General features: G+C 38.3%; 1 protein-coding gene across 1 annotated transcript; it reads left to right on the top strand.

The window, feature by feature from the left end:
- The first annotated feature begins 238 nt into the window (after nt 1-238).
- CRLF2 (cytokine receptor like factor 2) lies at nt 239-17,405 on the top strand. Its single transcript, XM_052773669.1, has 8 exons — nt 239-356; nt 7,136-7,247; nt 8,012-8,184; nt 9,366-9,505; nt 10,233-10,395; nt 12,992-13,106; nt 14,134-14,218; nt 15,407-17,405. Exons 1-8 carry the CDS (start codon nt 242-244, stop codon nt 15,677-15,679), a joined length of 1,176 nt encoding a protein of 391 aa, XP_052629629.1. The 5' UTR covers nt 239-241; the 3' UTR covers nt 15,680-17,405.
- The last annotated feature ends 218 nt before the right edge of the window (nt 17,406-17,623 follow it).

The following is a 17,623-nucleotide window of genomic DNA, read 5'->3' on the forward strand; positions in this document are numbered from 1 at the left end:
GTCCATCCATGACAGGATGTGGTCACAGCTATGCACAGCTACCTGGTCCTCATTTGGATATTCTGAGAAGTTAATTTTATTTTTTTTAACATAGTATGAAGAAGGTGTGCATTCTGAAGTCCCGCACTTCTGATTTGTTTATAGCTAGAGATATGTCAATCTTTTTTTCCTGTAGTCATTTCCTCCAGTTCACTCCAGCCTCTGGTATAAAGTGATCAAATAGTAAAGTCCAGAGATTACAATGACTCATCTCTTCACAGTCTGTTGTGTCATTCCAACAATGAGACTCATCTTTCAAGTGTGTTCAGTGATCTTCACACTGGGCAACCTGGTGGCTTCTCAGTCACAATCTCCTGGTAAGTTCAAATCTCCAGTTATTTATTGAAGACATTGATATATTAGTTAGCAATGTTTCTGTGTGTACTATACCTCCTGTGTTACAGTATTCAGTACTTTTTTTGGTGAAAAAATCAACTAAACAGAAATTGATATCCAGCAGATATGAAAGTGGATTCTTAAGAAAAAAACAACAATAATGATGATGATAATAACAGATTTCTATGAAAGTTTTCTAATTAAAAATCAAAGCAGAACTTGCTAAGCTTGTGTCTGTTCTTTAAGCAGGACTACTTACTGTCTAAGGCATAGGTTATAAGAGAATAGACTGCATCCAAAAAAGACTAGCTTTCACATTGAACAAAGATGGATGAAACAGATTCCAGGTAAGACTTCAGTGCTTAGTATTTTGGAAGAATGAACACAATGGGAAAATATCCAGCAATATCTTGTGCCTGAGAAAACATCAAGGTAAAAATACTATTAAACAGCAAAATTAATAAAGACATTAAAGACTGGTGATTTGGCTAGCTAAATATAAGAACATCTCTATTTCATGTGTTTGTCTGCAATGCCATTACTTATAGCTTGCCAAAAATAAATGGATTATTACAGAAATCAAGCATAATGCCCAACACATAGACCGATAATCTAATCTTCACTCTTCACTTTATCGCAAGTTCCCTGTAATTTTTTTTATAAGGAGAAAGAAATACTTTAAAGTTATGCTCTCATCTTACCAACCTGTAAATCAGCTCTTTGTTCTGCAGTACGTACGGTAAGTAAGTACCATTTTCAGCAATGCATCACCACCTGATTCTCTGGTGTTAATTGCCCCCGTCAGTCCCTGGCTGTCCTGTGAAGGGACATGACTCTTCCCCATCCTGAGATAGCAACCACCTATAGCCATGCTGTACTGATGGCATGACTCTGTGGAACAAAAGTTGAAAATTGCCGTTGTGGTGCTTATTTGATGCAAAGTGTTATGATGCCTAGCAATGGTTGGCGATCTTCTGAAAAAAACCCACTCAGTTTAATGGGTTGTAAGAATTATGCTGTAAGGATTATGCCTTGTCTCAAAATGTCTATAAAAAACCTTCTCTCTTGCTGTCTTGTTCCTTTTCTTGAAAAGAGGTTTTCTATTCAGTCTCTGTCTTGTGCATTCAATTCAGCAGTCTTGTGCGCAAGGAGTTGCACTTTCGCCTACATGTGTTCCTATCAGTGAAATGAAACTGTTCTCATAGATCAATAGTATTAAGGTTAACTAAAGACTGTAGGCTCAGGTCTGGGTCTTGCTCTCCAGTAGTTTCTATACAGTGTGCTGCAAAGTGTGGAAGTTCAACATGTGGTTACTTATCAGGTTTCATCAGTGTCAGGAAATCAAAAGTGGTTCTTCTTCTTTGTTATGTTTCAATGAGGTTGCAACTGTTCCAGTACATGCATGTTCCATTCTGTTATCTTTGCAGATTGACATTCTGACACTCCTTTTTCTCTTTTTTGATCTGTTCCATGGCATTCAGCCTTTTTACAATGTTCCCCTTCAATAGTATTTTTTCTCAGTAATAAACAGAACAGTGGCTTGGAGGTGGAATGTGCTTGCTCATATTTTTGTTCATAGTTGTGTCTGCATAATTTATTGCTCAAGGAAATTTCTTTTTTTTTCCCCTGTAAATGTACTTTCTCCACACACCATAGTGGCATTTTCCACACTTCTCTGTCCTGACGAGAGCTAGGTGCCCAGCAGTGTCTGTGAGGTTAAAGTCTTGTGTGGAGCCCTACCAGTCTCCCTCTGGTTTTACTGAAGAGGTAGACTTGGTTAATTCTCTCCGAAGCTTATGCTCCAGGGTACTGGTATGTGTCCTACAACACTGCAACGTACTGCATACCCAGCTAGACCCGCAGGCCATCCTCAGACAGAGAGTTTCTGCCACCCTCCTTTAGCCCAGGGACTGCCTATTCACAGTATTTTTGACCTTTCCATCTACCCATTATCATAATACAAAGAATAATGATAAATGTGTTACTTTGGTCTATTGTGTGCCTCTAGGGTCATGAATAGAATAATGCTTTAAATAATCACAATTGCTGTGGAAGAGCTGGCACATTAGCTGAGAACAGATCCATGGTGTTACAGGTGGATTCATAAAAATTCCATCATAAAGAGAGAGAAATGGTCCCCTCTATTCTCTTTCTCTCCATCTCTTTCCATTAACAAAAGATATGAATGATTCTGCCTTCAGAAGTATAGGTGTTTAGGTCCTTCAAAAATAAAAAAAAAAAAAAAAAGGAAACTAAACACCTCTTCAGTTAAAGGCAAAGGAAAGATCATTAGAAGGAAATACCTTATTTCAGATAACCTGTATATATCCTCAGAGGATTTGATGTCAATGTAATCCAAACTTTAAAAACCTCACTTAGGCTATGCATGTTTTCATGTTGAAATGTGAATTATGTAACATATACATGCTAAAATTTGAAAAGATGCACGCAAATGTTTACTGAACATTTACACAAAACAATGATACTACATTCAAAAAGGCTACAAAACTGATGACACTAGAAAGCACTGTAGAAACCTATGCTGACTAGAGCTCTAGAAACACAGTCTTTAATAGTAAAAGATTGCTAAAGCCTTTTCTGTCCTACAGAGATAGTTAATTATGTTAAGACTGATTTCTCATGAAGTTCTTAAAAACTAGAGCACAGGAAATAATATGTATATATCACCAGATAGTTTATTGCAATTTCTGTTCCATTTCTATTAAATTGTTCTATTTATTGTTAAAGTATTTAATAATGTATTACCTTCCATTTTAGTACATAAATAACTGCAGTTGCTGGAGTTTATATTTAAATCTTAAAGTCCCAGAGTTTCAATTCATAATATGTAGGGTTTTTTTCAGAAAAAGGTTCTGATCCTAGAAAGATTTATATGTGTTAAGTTGATGTGCTCTGAGTAATCCTGCTGAAGTCAAGTGGACTACTCAGAGTGTGCAAAGTTAAGTCCATTGATAAATCACTGCAGGACTGGAGCCAAACTGATATTCTTCTTTGTCATCCAAAAAAATATGCATTGCCAAACCCAAGATTTAGTGTGCATCTCTAAATTGCAGCCTCTAATAAGTAGTATAGAACTATCATAATATAACTGAAAAATAGAGACTGATGAGTGTTGTCCAAGGTTCAGAATGAATTGGTGAATTTTGTTGCCTTCCAACAGGCCAGTCAGATCAGACCCCCAGGTTTTACTTAGTGTTCATTCTTTAGTGTGTGGAAATCCTGTGTGGTCCCTCTGGTTTCCTTATTGTCCATCTCTGGAGCCAACCACGCCTTGACTAACCCACTGTGAGTTTGAAGAGATTGAACAAATTTTATTTCTCTACTGGCAGTGTCAGGGTTGTGGGATACATAGTCACAGGTTCAAGGAACTTCCCAAGCACACAACACCTATTTGAGAGGCAAGGTCAATCTAAATATTGGCACCATACTTTTTCTGAGGTGTATACAAAAAATTTACATGAGCAAATTCTGTGTGCTCTCTCTCACAATTAATGAACCAGTGCTATCTGTGTTATTTCCACCAATTTCCCTCTAAACATATGTAAAAAAAAAAAAAAAGTGATTTATACTGCCCAGTAAGAGAAAATTCATTCAGAAATACTAAGCAGTACAATATTATTTTACCACTCTGAACTTGGAGGGATAAAACTCATAACATTGCAGTGTTTTCCTCTTGGAGGTATGTAAAACAAGCTTTTCCTCTCCTTTCTTCTCTTCTTTTAATGGTGTTGCCTATGTATATTATAAAGTCCCTTTTTCCTCTTCCTTCCTTTTTTCTATACCTGTGCAGCCCTTGTGACCAAATTGACTGAACACCTCAGAGCGATTAGAGCCATTTTTCATAGCAAATTCTTTAAGTTCCCCCGAAACCTTTACCGATCATTTGATATCTGCTAGCACCTACTTTACTGGTGAAAAGTTACCTTTTTGCTTTACAATTCCCTTTAGACTTTGGATACTAGCAGCTCTACAGTACTGAGCAACCTGAGACCAGTCTCATACATCAGCCCAGCCCACACCATTTGCTTAACAGTAGAAATCAAGGCAAGCAGATCTTTTGCATCCTGGGCCAACTGCTGCAACCTCACAGCCGGAGAGCAATGGGATAAACGCTGGGTGTTGACCCCACCCTCCAAATAATGGAAAAAATCACTGTTGCATTTTTCAGTGGGGCTGCCCAGGTGCCCAAGTCCAAGTGAGGGTTTTGAGCTGGCACCCTGCGTCTGGTAAGGGTCCTGGCACAGCCTGCATTATTTGGCTGCACCCAGGATAGGACTGTCAAATACCCGCTCTTTGTTATGTCCTACTGGTGAGATTGCATGCCTCTCTGCTTAGCGCATAGCCTATTTGAAATCTCTTTGTCAAGCGCAGGAAGATGTGTGTGCACAGCTCTTTGCAGAGATGTTAAGCCACCTTCTGAGGTTAAACTGAAGAATTTTGTTCATGTTTGACTTAAAACTTGATTCAAAAACATGCCCTTCAAACAACATTTTGCCATCTGTCATTGTGTCAAACTATTGTGCACATAGAAGCAGCATCGTAAATTAATTTTGAAATAAATTATGCTTGAAAATAAGTGATTAAGAAAGCAAGTGCTCCTCCTGTTTTTATTTTCATAATTGAAGCGTGGACATTAGCAGTTCTTCCTCAAAGCAATAATATCTGCAATCAGACTAATTATCAAAAAGTGGAAAGTAGTACCTATTTTGTTGCTTCTACAGGGAATTGAAAGGATACATTCTACACTCATAAAACAATCTCAGGACAGTACAGTATTCTCCATTCACTAATGTTTATGTTCTTTTTTATAATGTTAATTTTTGTTTAAAGATGGAGAACATGTAGTTATACACTCAAATATGCATTAAACATACATTTAACTATCTTTATAGAAAATCTAAGTCCAAGTAGTCATATGGATTTCAGTTACACTAAGCATAACTCTATATACTGCACAGCCCAGCCAAGCTAGAATTTAGTCCATAAAAATTCAAATGTGTCAGTGCAATTGCAGCCCAAGAGTCCACTGTTAGGCACTTTGCCATCATATTTCTTAGTGGCTTTAGTTAAAGACAAGATCATCTCTTAGACCTGCTGAGGGGACTTACAAAGGGCTTGAGGAGATAAGAAACAAGGCCTAGGTAGTCTCTTGTAACAGAGGTTGAACTTGCTCGATAAATTCCATTTTATGATAGCTTTTGAGGTTTTGAAGTTCTGTTTTTGCTTCAGCTTTTAATAGTACTGACTTCTCTATTCTTCAGAAAAACACATGAGATTTTCAGTTTGCGGAAACAGTACAGAACAAGCCTGCAGGCATTAGTTAGGAGATGGAGGCGTTAGTTTCAAGTCTTTCTCTTGAGTAAGAACAGAATATTTTTTTTACCAGAGCTCCATGAATCACATAGCAGGGACCTGCATCTACCCAGCATCTCTTGGATTTCTGTCATTACTCTCTCTTGAATGATTTTGACAAAACAAGATGTTACAACACAATTACACCTATATAAAAATGTTGTGACTAACTCTAATTACAGAAGTCATGGAACGCCTAGACGCTGAGATATAGCCATGAAAATAGGCAAAACAGGTACTTGAACCCACGTGCCTTTCTCATATTCTTAGTGTTGTTTACGGAGCAAAAGATAGCAACCTTGAGTAGTTAGGCCTGATTCCCATGAATACTCCGGATCCCTGTGTGTGATAAAGAGCTCATAAGAAATGTTTTAAAATTTTTCCACTTTAAACCCTTTCAAACATCCAGAGTGGCATAAAATGTAGAAAGCAATCAAAGCTAAAATCCTCTATTCTCCTGCTAGGCAGGAATATTCCAGCAAAAGTTTTCAGTGGTAGACACTTCACGTCTGGGGACAGCAGTCTGCAAATTTTACCCTCAAGTGGTTTCTTGCTGACATTCAAGATACATTTTCTTCCTTTTTGTTTGTTCAAGTAAATATAATTTCTCATCTTACAGAATGTAAAATAAATAATTCGTCCCTCTCCTTGATATAAAATAGATTTCTAATCCTTCTGCCTTCTTAATTTCTCCATTTTTCAATGACAGATTTATCTTCACTGATTGGAATCTTGATGGACACAGAATTAAAAAACCTGTGTCCCTAGCAAGAGCTATAACAAGGAGAAGGTCAGGAGAGGAAATAATACCTGTGTGCAGTCAGAGGACATTAAATGATCTTGCTTGTCTGTAAGGTGGAATTGGCCAGAACCACATAGATTAAATATGCAGTACACCTACTTGTGCTGATCTGCTCTGGGTTCCCCTGGGTCTTGACCTGGTCTCGACCTGTGGTGTTAGTCCCTTGTTTCTTACAGTAAACATTTGACAGTTTATACACAGGCTGCATGTGGCATTAGCTCCCAAACAGTTTTCCTTAGCAAGAAAACCTTAGCAGGTATTATGGGGGAAAGTTAGCCTCAAGGTATAGGCCCTATACATTGCATACATGTGAACCAGTCTATACCTTTTGGCCCAGGGACCGTGGGGTGCTCTCTGGTGTTACTGTGCATGCTTCTCATTTTGCTATTTTGAAATTCTAATTTCAACCTCTCTAGGTTATTTTACTCTGTTTCCTTGCATTTTAGATATTCTTATGTCTTTTTATTTTATGACCGTCTGACTCTATTGCATACATATCTTTGAAATACTAATTGCCTATCAATTTCAAGGGATGATTTCCATACTCACTGCTGAAATCATATTCTGTGACAATGTTCTGAGCAGGTTCGAAAGATGTGATCAGGACCACAATAATCAATTTCAATAATGAGAAGATGCAGATCACATGGGCAGCAAGAGAACTATTTCCTGGCGAGAATGTGTCATTTTCTTATACGTGAGTATTGACAATGCCTTGTCTTCTTAAAGGATTTACTCTGGGAGGCTGAAATATCTAAGTCCATTTGAGTCTTCTGTGAACTGTGCCTGAAAATGCTTTTAACATTTGTTAATCATCCAGCATGAAACCTGTTTATATTCACAACCTGCTACAGAAGTGTACAAATCAATAAGCCTGCTGAATAGTCAGTCACAACAGACATATGAAAGATTTGTCCCTCTTCTGTCGTTGTGCTCAATGCTAATGCTAATTACGCTATTGAAAGTGTTTTTTCCACATATGCGTTTATATTTTCCTTGTTAACTGACATCATTCTTTACTAACAGAAGTTTAATGTTTTGGTTAAAGACAGTCATACCACTTGATCTTCCCTTTTCTTTCTGGGTGGTGTATGTGAAAGAACTTTTAGCAGTACAATCTTGGAAACAGGTTCATGAAAACATCTGTTTGAGCAAGTCATTCTTTTATTAGAAAACAACAACATCATGAAGGAAACTTGATAATTACAGACAGCATCAAAACCCAGGGCTGGAAAGTCAATGAGGTTTAAGTAATGAATCCCCTCACACTATTATGAAATTTTCTGCTTCGAGAAATTCCGTACACAGACTTCCCTTGGTAGGAGCATTTGAAAGAGAAAAAAAAAAAAAAAAAAAAAAGAAAGAAAGAAAGGAAAAAGAAAGAAAGAACAGTAATAAAAAGGAATTCACTTGTGTTAACTGGTAAGAGTGTTCCATTCACCAATATTACTTCATTTATAGATTTGATGAAGGCAAGCACAAAGTTTGGAAGCCATGTCCCACCTATTTATTGGATCAAGATTATAATTCTGGATGTCTTTTTAAGACAGAAGGACCCACCCTTGCCATCTCTATCAGGAACAGCAATGGAAGTGAAGAGCTTTTTTCTAAAAGCCTAAAATCTGATTTTTTTAGTAAGTATGTAAAATCGCAACTGCTTTGGTAGTCCTAGTGTCTTCACTGATTTTATAGTTGTCCTTAGTTTGAGAAGAAATCAGTTATATTGGTGTATAAAATGTTATTAGTGTGTGTGCCAAAACCAAACCGTAGTTATTTCATGTTGATTGTCATCCCTTGCTGTCATCAGTAGTTACACAGGCCTGTGTGCAGCTGCAGCTAAGTGAGATTACATGGGGCAGTCAGATTTGTCCCAAACCACAGTTTCAAAATCAGAATGAAAATACTAAAATATATGGGTGTGCTTAGTCTAGTGAAGGCCTGCTCAGTATTCATATCAGGACAACGAATAAAAGTTGATAGTTTCTTGTCTTAGTGCTGGCTGTGTGATCTTTCTCATATTTTCAACCTTCTGTTCTTTTGCCATTTTCCATGGGATGCAAGGCAGCAAACTACTTATCAAAGAGGCTGTCATAAACCCATCATCAGATGTCAATAGAAATTAGTTGAGTGGCTCTGCTACAGTCTGACAGCGTAAAAGAGACATCCTCCTACTAGTAGAGAGATGATATTTTGGTTTTTACTAAATCTCTCCTGCCCCCAAATAAATATTTCACATCTAGTGTGAGATGATTAGTTTATAAAAATCTTCTGAAATTTCACATGGTTACAGCATTTAAAGTGGAGGGATTTTCTCTGATAAAAATCATGCAGAAAATATACAACACAGAATTATCTGAAAAAAATACAGTGAGGGGTAGATTCAGTTGTGCACAGATAGGCACCCAGTGCTTTTTGCAGATGCCCCACCATATTCCACATAGCCTCCAGCAGCTGCACAAGTGTGTCTTGTAGATTTTATAGTACTGAATTTGTCAGTCCCTTTCCAACAAAGAAGCCTCTTTCTTTCTCTTGATTGCAGGGAGTATGAGGAGACTAGAGTCTTTCCTTAAGTACTCGCAATAGGTTCCTGACATGAGATAGTACCTACCTTTGAATGTGGCACCTCAAATGGTGAGCAGTGTTGTGGTGTCAAGCTCCATTTTGATGTTTAATAGGGAGGTTAGCTACAGAAGTGCGTCCTCCAAGAAGAAAGCCCACCTTATAGAGAAACATTGAGACAAGGAATGGATAACAATAATTTTAACTGCAAAGTACTTCAAGAGACTATAGCATAATTTGTTTCTCTTCTTCTTAGTAAAGCCCAATCGACCAGAAAATGTGACCTTCTTCTGGAAAGAGGACACCGTTACTGTAAGCTGTAATAAACCAGAGGGAGCTGTGAAGTGCTTGAGACTTGAGCTTCAATACAAAAGCAAGTTTGACAAAGAGTGGCAAGTGAGTTGGACATGACATTTTTAATTAACATTGGAAGGAGCTGGAAGTAACATCTCCATAGAATGTAAAATAGAGTTGTTTTCAAATTGTTCTCCCATCCTATGGTTTCAAATATAGCTGGTAGCAGAAAGCAGATTTTTAGGATCCTGGATCCCTGCCATGCCAGAAATCATTTGCTTTTTGAGTTATATCTAGTTGCTACCCAAAGAGCTGAGGACAACCTAAGGGAAAGGTCATGCATTCAGAATAGAATAGTTTTGGAAGATAAAAGCCGAAAGCAGAGTAGAGAAAAGAAGAGAGAAAAAGGGAGAAAAAACCATGAAATAGAATGAAAGAAAACAGATGAAACAGGATTTTTATTTATTCTAAAGTTAGCTAAGTATTTCTAAATATTAATTCATTGACTTAAACCTTTCCAGTCTCAAAAAGAATTTGTAAATATTTGTGGATCAAAGTGTCTTTGCACACTGTAAATATGCAACTGTAACATACTGCACTATGTAATGATTGTTATCACCTTCAACTCAATATCAGACAATGAGGAATAGATATGAATAGTGATTCTCAGTCAAGAAACAGAATTCCTTGAAACTCAGAGAAGTTAAAATTCAGTTCTGAGGTTTTGGGTTGGCCTATCCCTTGTCCTAGTTCTGACCATGACCGAATGTAGCATTCTAAAGCACTGTCTTGAAAAACACGATTAACGATGATACGCCTTCCTTCTCAGTCCAGAACTTCTAAGTGTTGCAGTGTTGGAGAGCAAGGCTTTGATCCAAGGAAATGCTATTCTTTCCGGGTCAGACTGAAGAGGCTAGTACCCTACTGCAACGTAGTTAATTACAGCAGTGACTGGGAAGCAGAAACATTTTGGATGAATGGCACATTATTAGGTAACAGCTCTGCTACATTCATATATTGGCTAAGTACAAATGGGGAAGGGGTGACTGCAAAAGAGGCTGGGATTATGCAGCAAATTAATGTTGCACTGTTGTGCTCCATATTCTGCTATCAAAGAAAGTTCATGTGGGTATCTAATTGCCCATGTTCCTGATGGCCCATAACACTATCTATTTATGCAATAATCAGCAAAGTTAAGGGTGTCCTTATTAGTTGTGTTACAATAGCATCTAGGGTCCACCAATGACAGTGATGTGATGCATAGCGGGGTGGGTGAGGGGCAGGTGTCCACATATGATGATGTGGACATCAAACCTGAAGCCTAAGAAAATCCTTGATGCCTCATTTTTGAAGGCAGTTTGTTTTGAAAGTAAATCCAGTTGAACTACAGGACCAGAGGTCATAGCAGTCTGATGCTCATATATGCTGGATTGATCAAAACAGGGAGGATGGGAGAAAAGACATGAAAGGGAAGCAAAGGCAATGTTGGCACTGCTTTCCCACCAGACAGACATATTCAACTGAGTATGATTGACTTCAATTAGATCTTTGAAGGAAACAGCATTTCTACTGGTTATCAAAAACAAAAAACAGATTTGCTGTAGTAAAGAAAAGACCGAACACCATCCCAACACATTCGTGTCATATCAGCTAAGCACAAAATGCCACCCACTAGGCTTTATCAGAACTATGAGACACCCAGATGTCCAGTTGTCGTGGTTTAACCCCAGCCAGCAACTAAACACCACGCAGCCGCTCACTCACTCCCCCCCACCCAGTGGGATGGGGGAGAAAATCGGGAAAAGAAGCAAAACCCGTGGGTTGAGATAAGAACGGTTTAACAGAACAGAAAAGAAGAAACTAATAATGATAATAATAACGCTAATAAAATGACAACAGTAATAATAAAAGGATTGGAATGTACAAATGATGCACAGTGTAATTGCTCACCACCCGCCGATCAACAGCCAGTTAATCCCCGAGCTGCGATCCCCCGCCTGCACCCCCCCCAGTTTCTATACTAGGTGTGACGTCACATGGTATGGAATACCCCGTTGGCCAGTTTGGGTCAGGTGCCCTGGCTGTGTCCTGTGCCAACTTCTTGTGCCCCTCCAGCTTTCTCGCTGGCTGGGCATGAGAAGCTGAAAAATCCTTGACTTTAGACCAAACACTACTTAGCAAGAACTGAAAACATCAGCATTATCAACATTCTTCGCATACTGAACTCAAAACATAGCATCGTACCAGCTACTAGGAAGACAATTAACTCTATCCCAGCTGAAACCAGGACACCAGTGTACCCAGATCTGAGTTCTCTAAAATGCAATGGGCTATTAGCTCACCTGAAGAAAATCTGTTTACACAAAGCTGGGATGAAATCCTGGAGTGTAGGTATGTGTAGCCTGTGCACTAGTAGTTGCCACAGTGCTGACCTTCAGGGAAGCCTCCTCCACCATGCAAATTGTGAGCCTGCAAGCATGTCCTCAGGTGTGGCTGGGAAATGTCTTAAGAAAACACAGAGGACAACGTCTCCCTGTGCACCTCTGAGAGGTGAGCACGTAACAGCCCTGCCGGGACCATTTGGCCAGAGGCTGCCAGCAGGTAACTGCAAGGACGGAAAGCACAGACGAGACAGGCTAATGGTTCAGTCGCTCTGGGTGCCCCTGGATCAGAAGTGACATTTGCACAGCCCCTTCACTGGGGCAAGCACTTCACTTCAGGACTTTAATGAGTTATTATTGACTCCAAATCTAACATCAGAGGAAGCCATGAACAACGCCGTGCTCAAGAGTTTTCATAGACTCTGAATACCTTACTTGGGGATCACAATTTTTCTTGTGGCTTTCTGGCAAGCTGAACAAGGCAGGCAGGTGGAACAGGCTGGACAGGCTGAATGAATAATCATTTAGTTTTTATAGTATTTATGTGGAGAGCAGGAGGTCAGTAGTAGGAGGTAGAGTTTTGAGATGGCATTACAAAAGCTGCAGGAAAAACACTGAGAATGCTCAAAAGTGCACAAATACATTAGTTTTATATACCTGTGTGTTAGATGATATCCTGCCACTAGTTCCTTTCTGGTTATCAACACTTGTGGTTTGCTGGCTTTTTGTTTGCTGCGGTGGGGGACATGTTGTTTCTTTGTTTGTTTGTTTGGTTGGTTTTTTATCTTGGGAAATAAGACATTTAGGCCACATGTAAAATTGCACTTGCAGCTTTGGTGATTGTAAGTAGGTGCACATGATATAGATCTTAGCATGAAGTTGCTGTATCACTGTCAATGCAATGTGATGAAGATGAGAAGAAATACTCGATTCACTCATAACACCTCTACTCTTTGCCTGTAAGCCCGCTCCTTACCAGGTCAATTTAGATAAATAAAAGCACAATTTTCTTTTGTTGCAAGGTTTGGGGAAGGATGGCTTTTCTTTTCAGTTTCAATTGAACTTGTCTTGTTTGTTCTTAAAAATTTTCTGGTTTGGTTTGGTTTGGTTTGTTTTTAAGAAAACCAATGTTCTAGCATGATTAGGAATATTTACTGTTAAAGCAAAAAATATTTTTTTCACATACTTTTTTTGTGATTATTCCTAGATTCATGTGATGATGGTATAAAATCTCAGTCAAACACAGTAATTGTTTTAAGTTGTTTGCTGGCAGTACTTCTAGTGATACTTACCTTCTTGATTCTTCTGTGTAAATGGCAGAGGTAAATATGATTTTATTGGTGACTACTAAATAACCATGTCATGAAAACAGAGCTATCATTCAGGATCAAGTCTCTTAGCACTCAAAATTCTTATCTGATAAATGAAGTCATCATGAAGATGTAGAAGTTAGTAGCTTAATTACTATTTGAGGGATAATGCATTCTGGCCTTCCAAACACCAAGGCCTTTAATTTTCAAAACCAGAACAATTCTGGTAAAAGGCAATGTTTCAGGATAAAATTCTATCTCTTCCACTTAAATTCTTCTCTTTTTCAGAAATCTAGTTAAATCCTGAGAAACCAATTATTTTGGTTATTTCTTCTGCACTGGCATTCTTTTGTGCAACTTTCATCAGACTCTGTTTGCAGTAGGCTGAATTAAGCTTAAGTGCATTCAACTTTAATAAGACTATATCAATATTTGGATTTGCAATTGAACGAGTGTTCATGTTTAGAATCTGCAATTTAAAAAAAACACAAACGACCAACAAACAAAAAAAACCTGCAAAGGCCCCAAATTTTGGCTTTTTTGGTAGGAAAAAAAAAGCCAAAAATGCAGTATTTTCAGAGCTGAAAGTATATGTGATTCTGATAACCTTTTTCAATCATAAGTTGAGGTTTTTCTCCTATACTTCTGTATTTCAAGTTTACATTTGTGTTCACTAAATCAGCCAACACAGCTGGTTTCTGCACACCTGTCTAGGGGAATGTGGCCAGGGAATGTAAAACTCTGACTACTGCGTGGAGCTGAATGGCACTTGCTGACTATCTGGAAGTTTGTAGAGAGTCCAGATTTTACTAGGATGAGGTTGGTTGAAAATCCAGCAGAAAAATCACTCTTAGCCTGATGACATTGTCATGCTGTTATAACTGCTTTTTGAATTTAGAACACATTTAAAAGAAATCTAGCCTAGAGTACTGTAATGTAAAATATATTAGTGGCTACAGAATGGTGCTGAAGTAGATTTTTGTATGAATGACTACACTATAACAAAACACCGATTTGTATTTTTGTTTCCTCTTTGCAGGCTTCAGAAGTCAGTCATGCCTGCTATCCCAGATCCAAAATACATGTTTGCTGATCTCTTCAATGAGCATAACGGAAACTTCCAGGTAAACTTTCCCTTCCTAGCAAGGCTGTAAACTCTGCAGTGTTTAGAATAATTTGAAGGTACCTACTGATACTTACTCTGCACAGACATTACCACAAGCACTTTCTGATCCAAGCGAAAAGCTCTTCCCCTTATGCAACATCACCAAGAGGATCCACAGAGCAAATACCAGAGCTCATACAATCAGTGTAATGCTGCTTTGGCACTGTGAAAACACACTTGCTATAGAAAGAGACAAAGAAATTACTGGAGAAGAATTTAAGGGTCCAGTGAGATGCCATTGTGGTGTTTCATCCACTCCTGCACACGACAGCTCAGGGAGCTTGCTTCAGCCTGGTCTTGCCCTTTATGTTTGTGAAGTGCTGTGAGACAGTGCTGAGCCAGCGATGGCACTCATGCCTTTGGAGGCATCAGTCACAGTAGGAAGCATCCTCTCTTAGCCACAGAGGGGTATGGTCGCTAAACCTTCAGACGTGAAATGGCTGTCAAGTTAATAGACCACAGTTTTTGCTTTTGTTTTCTTACTGCTTCTTGAGTCCCTGACATCACATATGGGATGTATTTTTCTGTATTAATTGGTCTGTCTTTATCTTAATTACTACTAAGTTTCCTCTGAGTGGAGACGGGTCAAATATTTACATTTTCAAACCCAATGACAATATCAAAGAGCAGTAATAATGTTTCAGTGACAAACTGAAAACTTTCTATATGCAAGATAGCTTTAAACTAAAACTGAAGAAGAAAGATAGAAATGCAAATTAATACTGAAGCTTTAATACAGAAATGTTGTGTTGCCTAAATCTCCATGTAAACTTAGTCTCAATTTAGATTAAGTCAGGGCTTGGGTCAAAAAAGGCATGAGTCTATCAAGGAGGGAACACCAGGTATTTTACACATCCAAGCTTTTCTAAAGGCCTTGATTAAATACAAAGATGTATTTAATGTGGTCTCAATAATAAGTAGGAGTTTGTATGCATTTGTGGAATCCTGTGTGTTTTTCTGCCATGCTACCTTTCTTCCGTCCTGCTATCTTATGTCCTGCTTGTCTCTATTGCTTCCTTTTCATCTTCTCCATTGTGGCTTATCCTGGAAAGATGCCATTACTAAAGGAAAATCAGCGTCTGTACAACCAGGTTTCTTTTGATTGATATCTCAGTCCCTGCCAACATTAACATTTTCATTTTCCTAGGAATGGATAGACAAAACTGATCATGCAGTGGTGCAAACCAAGCTAGAATATAAAGAGCAAGAGTGCATCATTGAGGCAGAAAGCGAGCAAGAAGATGAGAAGAACAGTGACAAACAGGGGCCTCGGGAAAAAATCTTTACTTTTTCAGGAGCAGCTGAAAATGATGACCCCAAAGCAGCTCAGATTGCCTGCCTGATGCCAACATCCAACACTATAGCTTCTATTGCTGGCTTCCAGATTTTAATGAATGATGACATGTATGTGATGTTATAAAATCTGCATAATGCAGAAGGTGTTAGGAAATTACGTAAAAGATCCTGATGGGGAGTGGCTGAGTAGAAAAGGTTGTCATGAGGAGATTCACATCAGGAAAGACACTAGGCTGTGTTATCTGGTTTCAGATCTGTACTTTCCCATTACTTACAATCACTTGGGCAGGCTCAGTGTTTGAAACACATCCTGATGATTTATAGAGTTAGGATTTGTTGTTCTAATTGTGGTTTATGTCTAAGACTAAACTAAGCCCCGTTTTCCTGCTATGGGCAGGAGAGAACAAGAGCTCCTCCATAATGCATGTTCACAGAGCCGACACAGTCCTTCCACTATGGAGTATGTAAGGCAGTGCAAACTACAGTTATTCTTCCCAAATGAAAAGAGAAAAATAAAGGGACTTTTCTGCTAATGGTCTTTGTCTCACAAAGACCAGACCATATACTGCTCATTTTCACAGTGGTAGGATATTGCTTTGCAAGCCCTCCTTAGACTGGAAGTGCTTGCTTTTGTAAGCTGCTTCTCCTACTGTGAAACTTTGTGCTTCATGGCATGCATCAAAGGTTTTATAAAGAGAAAGAATAAGCTCCATGTCTAAGAACAGAAGAGTGAGGATGTACAGTATTGAGTCACATTTTATCCTACAAGTGGTGCTGTGTAGGCAGCTTCCTCCAGAACAGCAGAGCTTCATGGGCCTCCTCTGAGGTCAGGTCCTCAGTATCTTATAGTCTTTGTACGACTAAGCAACTCCTTCTAGAAAGCTGAGGTTCATTTTGAACAATGTTTATATTTAACTGAGTTGCATTTATTTCAAACTGGTTTTTAGTGCAGCTATAGACCCAAATTAGGAATTCTTATTCATATTGCATATACTAGCCTCTTGTTCTCAAACTATGTTCGGAAGTTTTCTAAAAATACCATCTTTTAAAATATGTTTAATTTTAAATTTAAAATGCAATGTTCTATGCACTTAGACCTCAGGACAAAAATCTTGACCGTTCTGAGTTTCTCTGTATCACTTAGGTTACATGCTATTTGAAAGCAAATTTTGTAAAAAAGTTTAAGTGCTAAAAGCATCTGTGATATGGGTAAGGTCTTGTAGATATACTGTGATTATATGGCGAGTTAGCTCCAGTTATTTACCTGGATATCAGTCAGTCATTAAATGACTTTATCAGTTGACTAAGCTTTGCAAATTGCATACTTTCACTGACTAATTTATAGTGTAACTTGGAAATTGCACATAACAGAAAATTACAGTTATTAGTAAAATATTTTTAATTCAGTGCTTAAAGAACTTGAACTCCAGATCTCTTTAGGAATAGTAAACAGTAATATGGATCATTAGGTGTCAAAATCTGTTTCTAGGTGACTCAGTTTGCTGTACAAGGAAAAATCCAGAAATTTTCTGGCCAATAACTGGGAAACTTAACTGGAAGGATAGTTCAGGCACATTCCCCAAGTTTTTCTTGACGTTACCTCAGATTTGATTGTACACTAACAAGATTAACATGCTAACAAAGGGTTTCTCATAATCCCGAAAACATTTCTGCCTTTGCCTATCTAAAACAGATGTGTGCAAGTTTTTGGGGGCCTTTTTGTACACCCCACATTTCTGGAAATTTTTTATAAAGGTAGCCATGCAAAGTTTCAATAGCACTGTAAGAATGCAATGGATTTTAAAGTAATGCAAGCTGCATATAATTCGATGAGCAGAATCTAGCTCTTCTCATCTGATATAAATTGGTGTTATTGCATGAGAACCAAAGAAGTTACAGCAATTTACAACAGACAATAACCTGTTCCAGTAATGATTCAAACAATGAAGTGGGAAGTAAAGCCCAGAATGCATTGCTTAGTTACTTCATGTTTGAACCACGCATACATATAGTTGTCTACAGAGCTAGTTAGCTACCTTAATTAAACCACTTTCTGTTGAGCAAATAC

The sequence above is a fragment of the Harpia harpyja genome, chromosome 22 (genome assembly GCF_026419915.1).
Source record: "Harpia harpyja isolate bHarHar1 chromosome 22, bHarHar1 primary haplotype, whole genome shotgun sequence".
Taxonomy (NCBI): Eukaryota; Metazoa; Chordata; class Aves; order Accipitriformes; family Accipitridae; genus Harpia; species Harpia harpyja.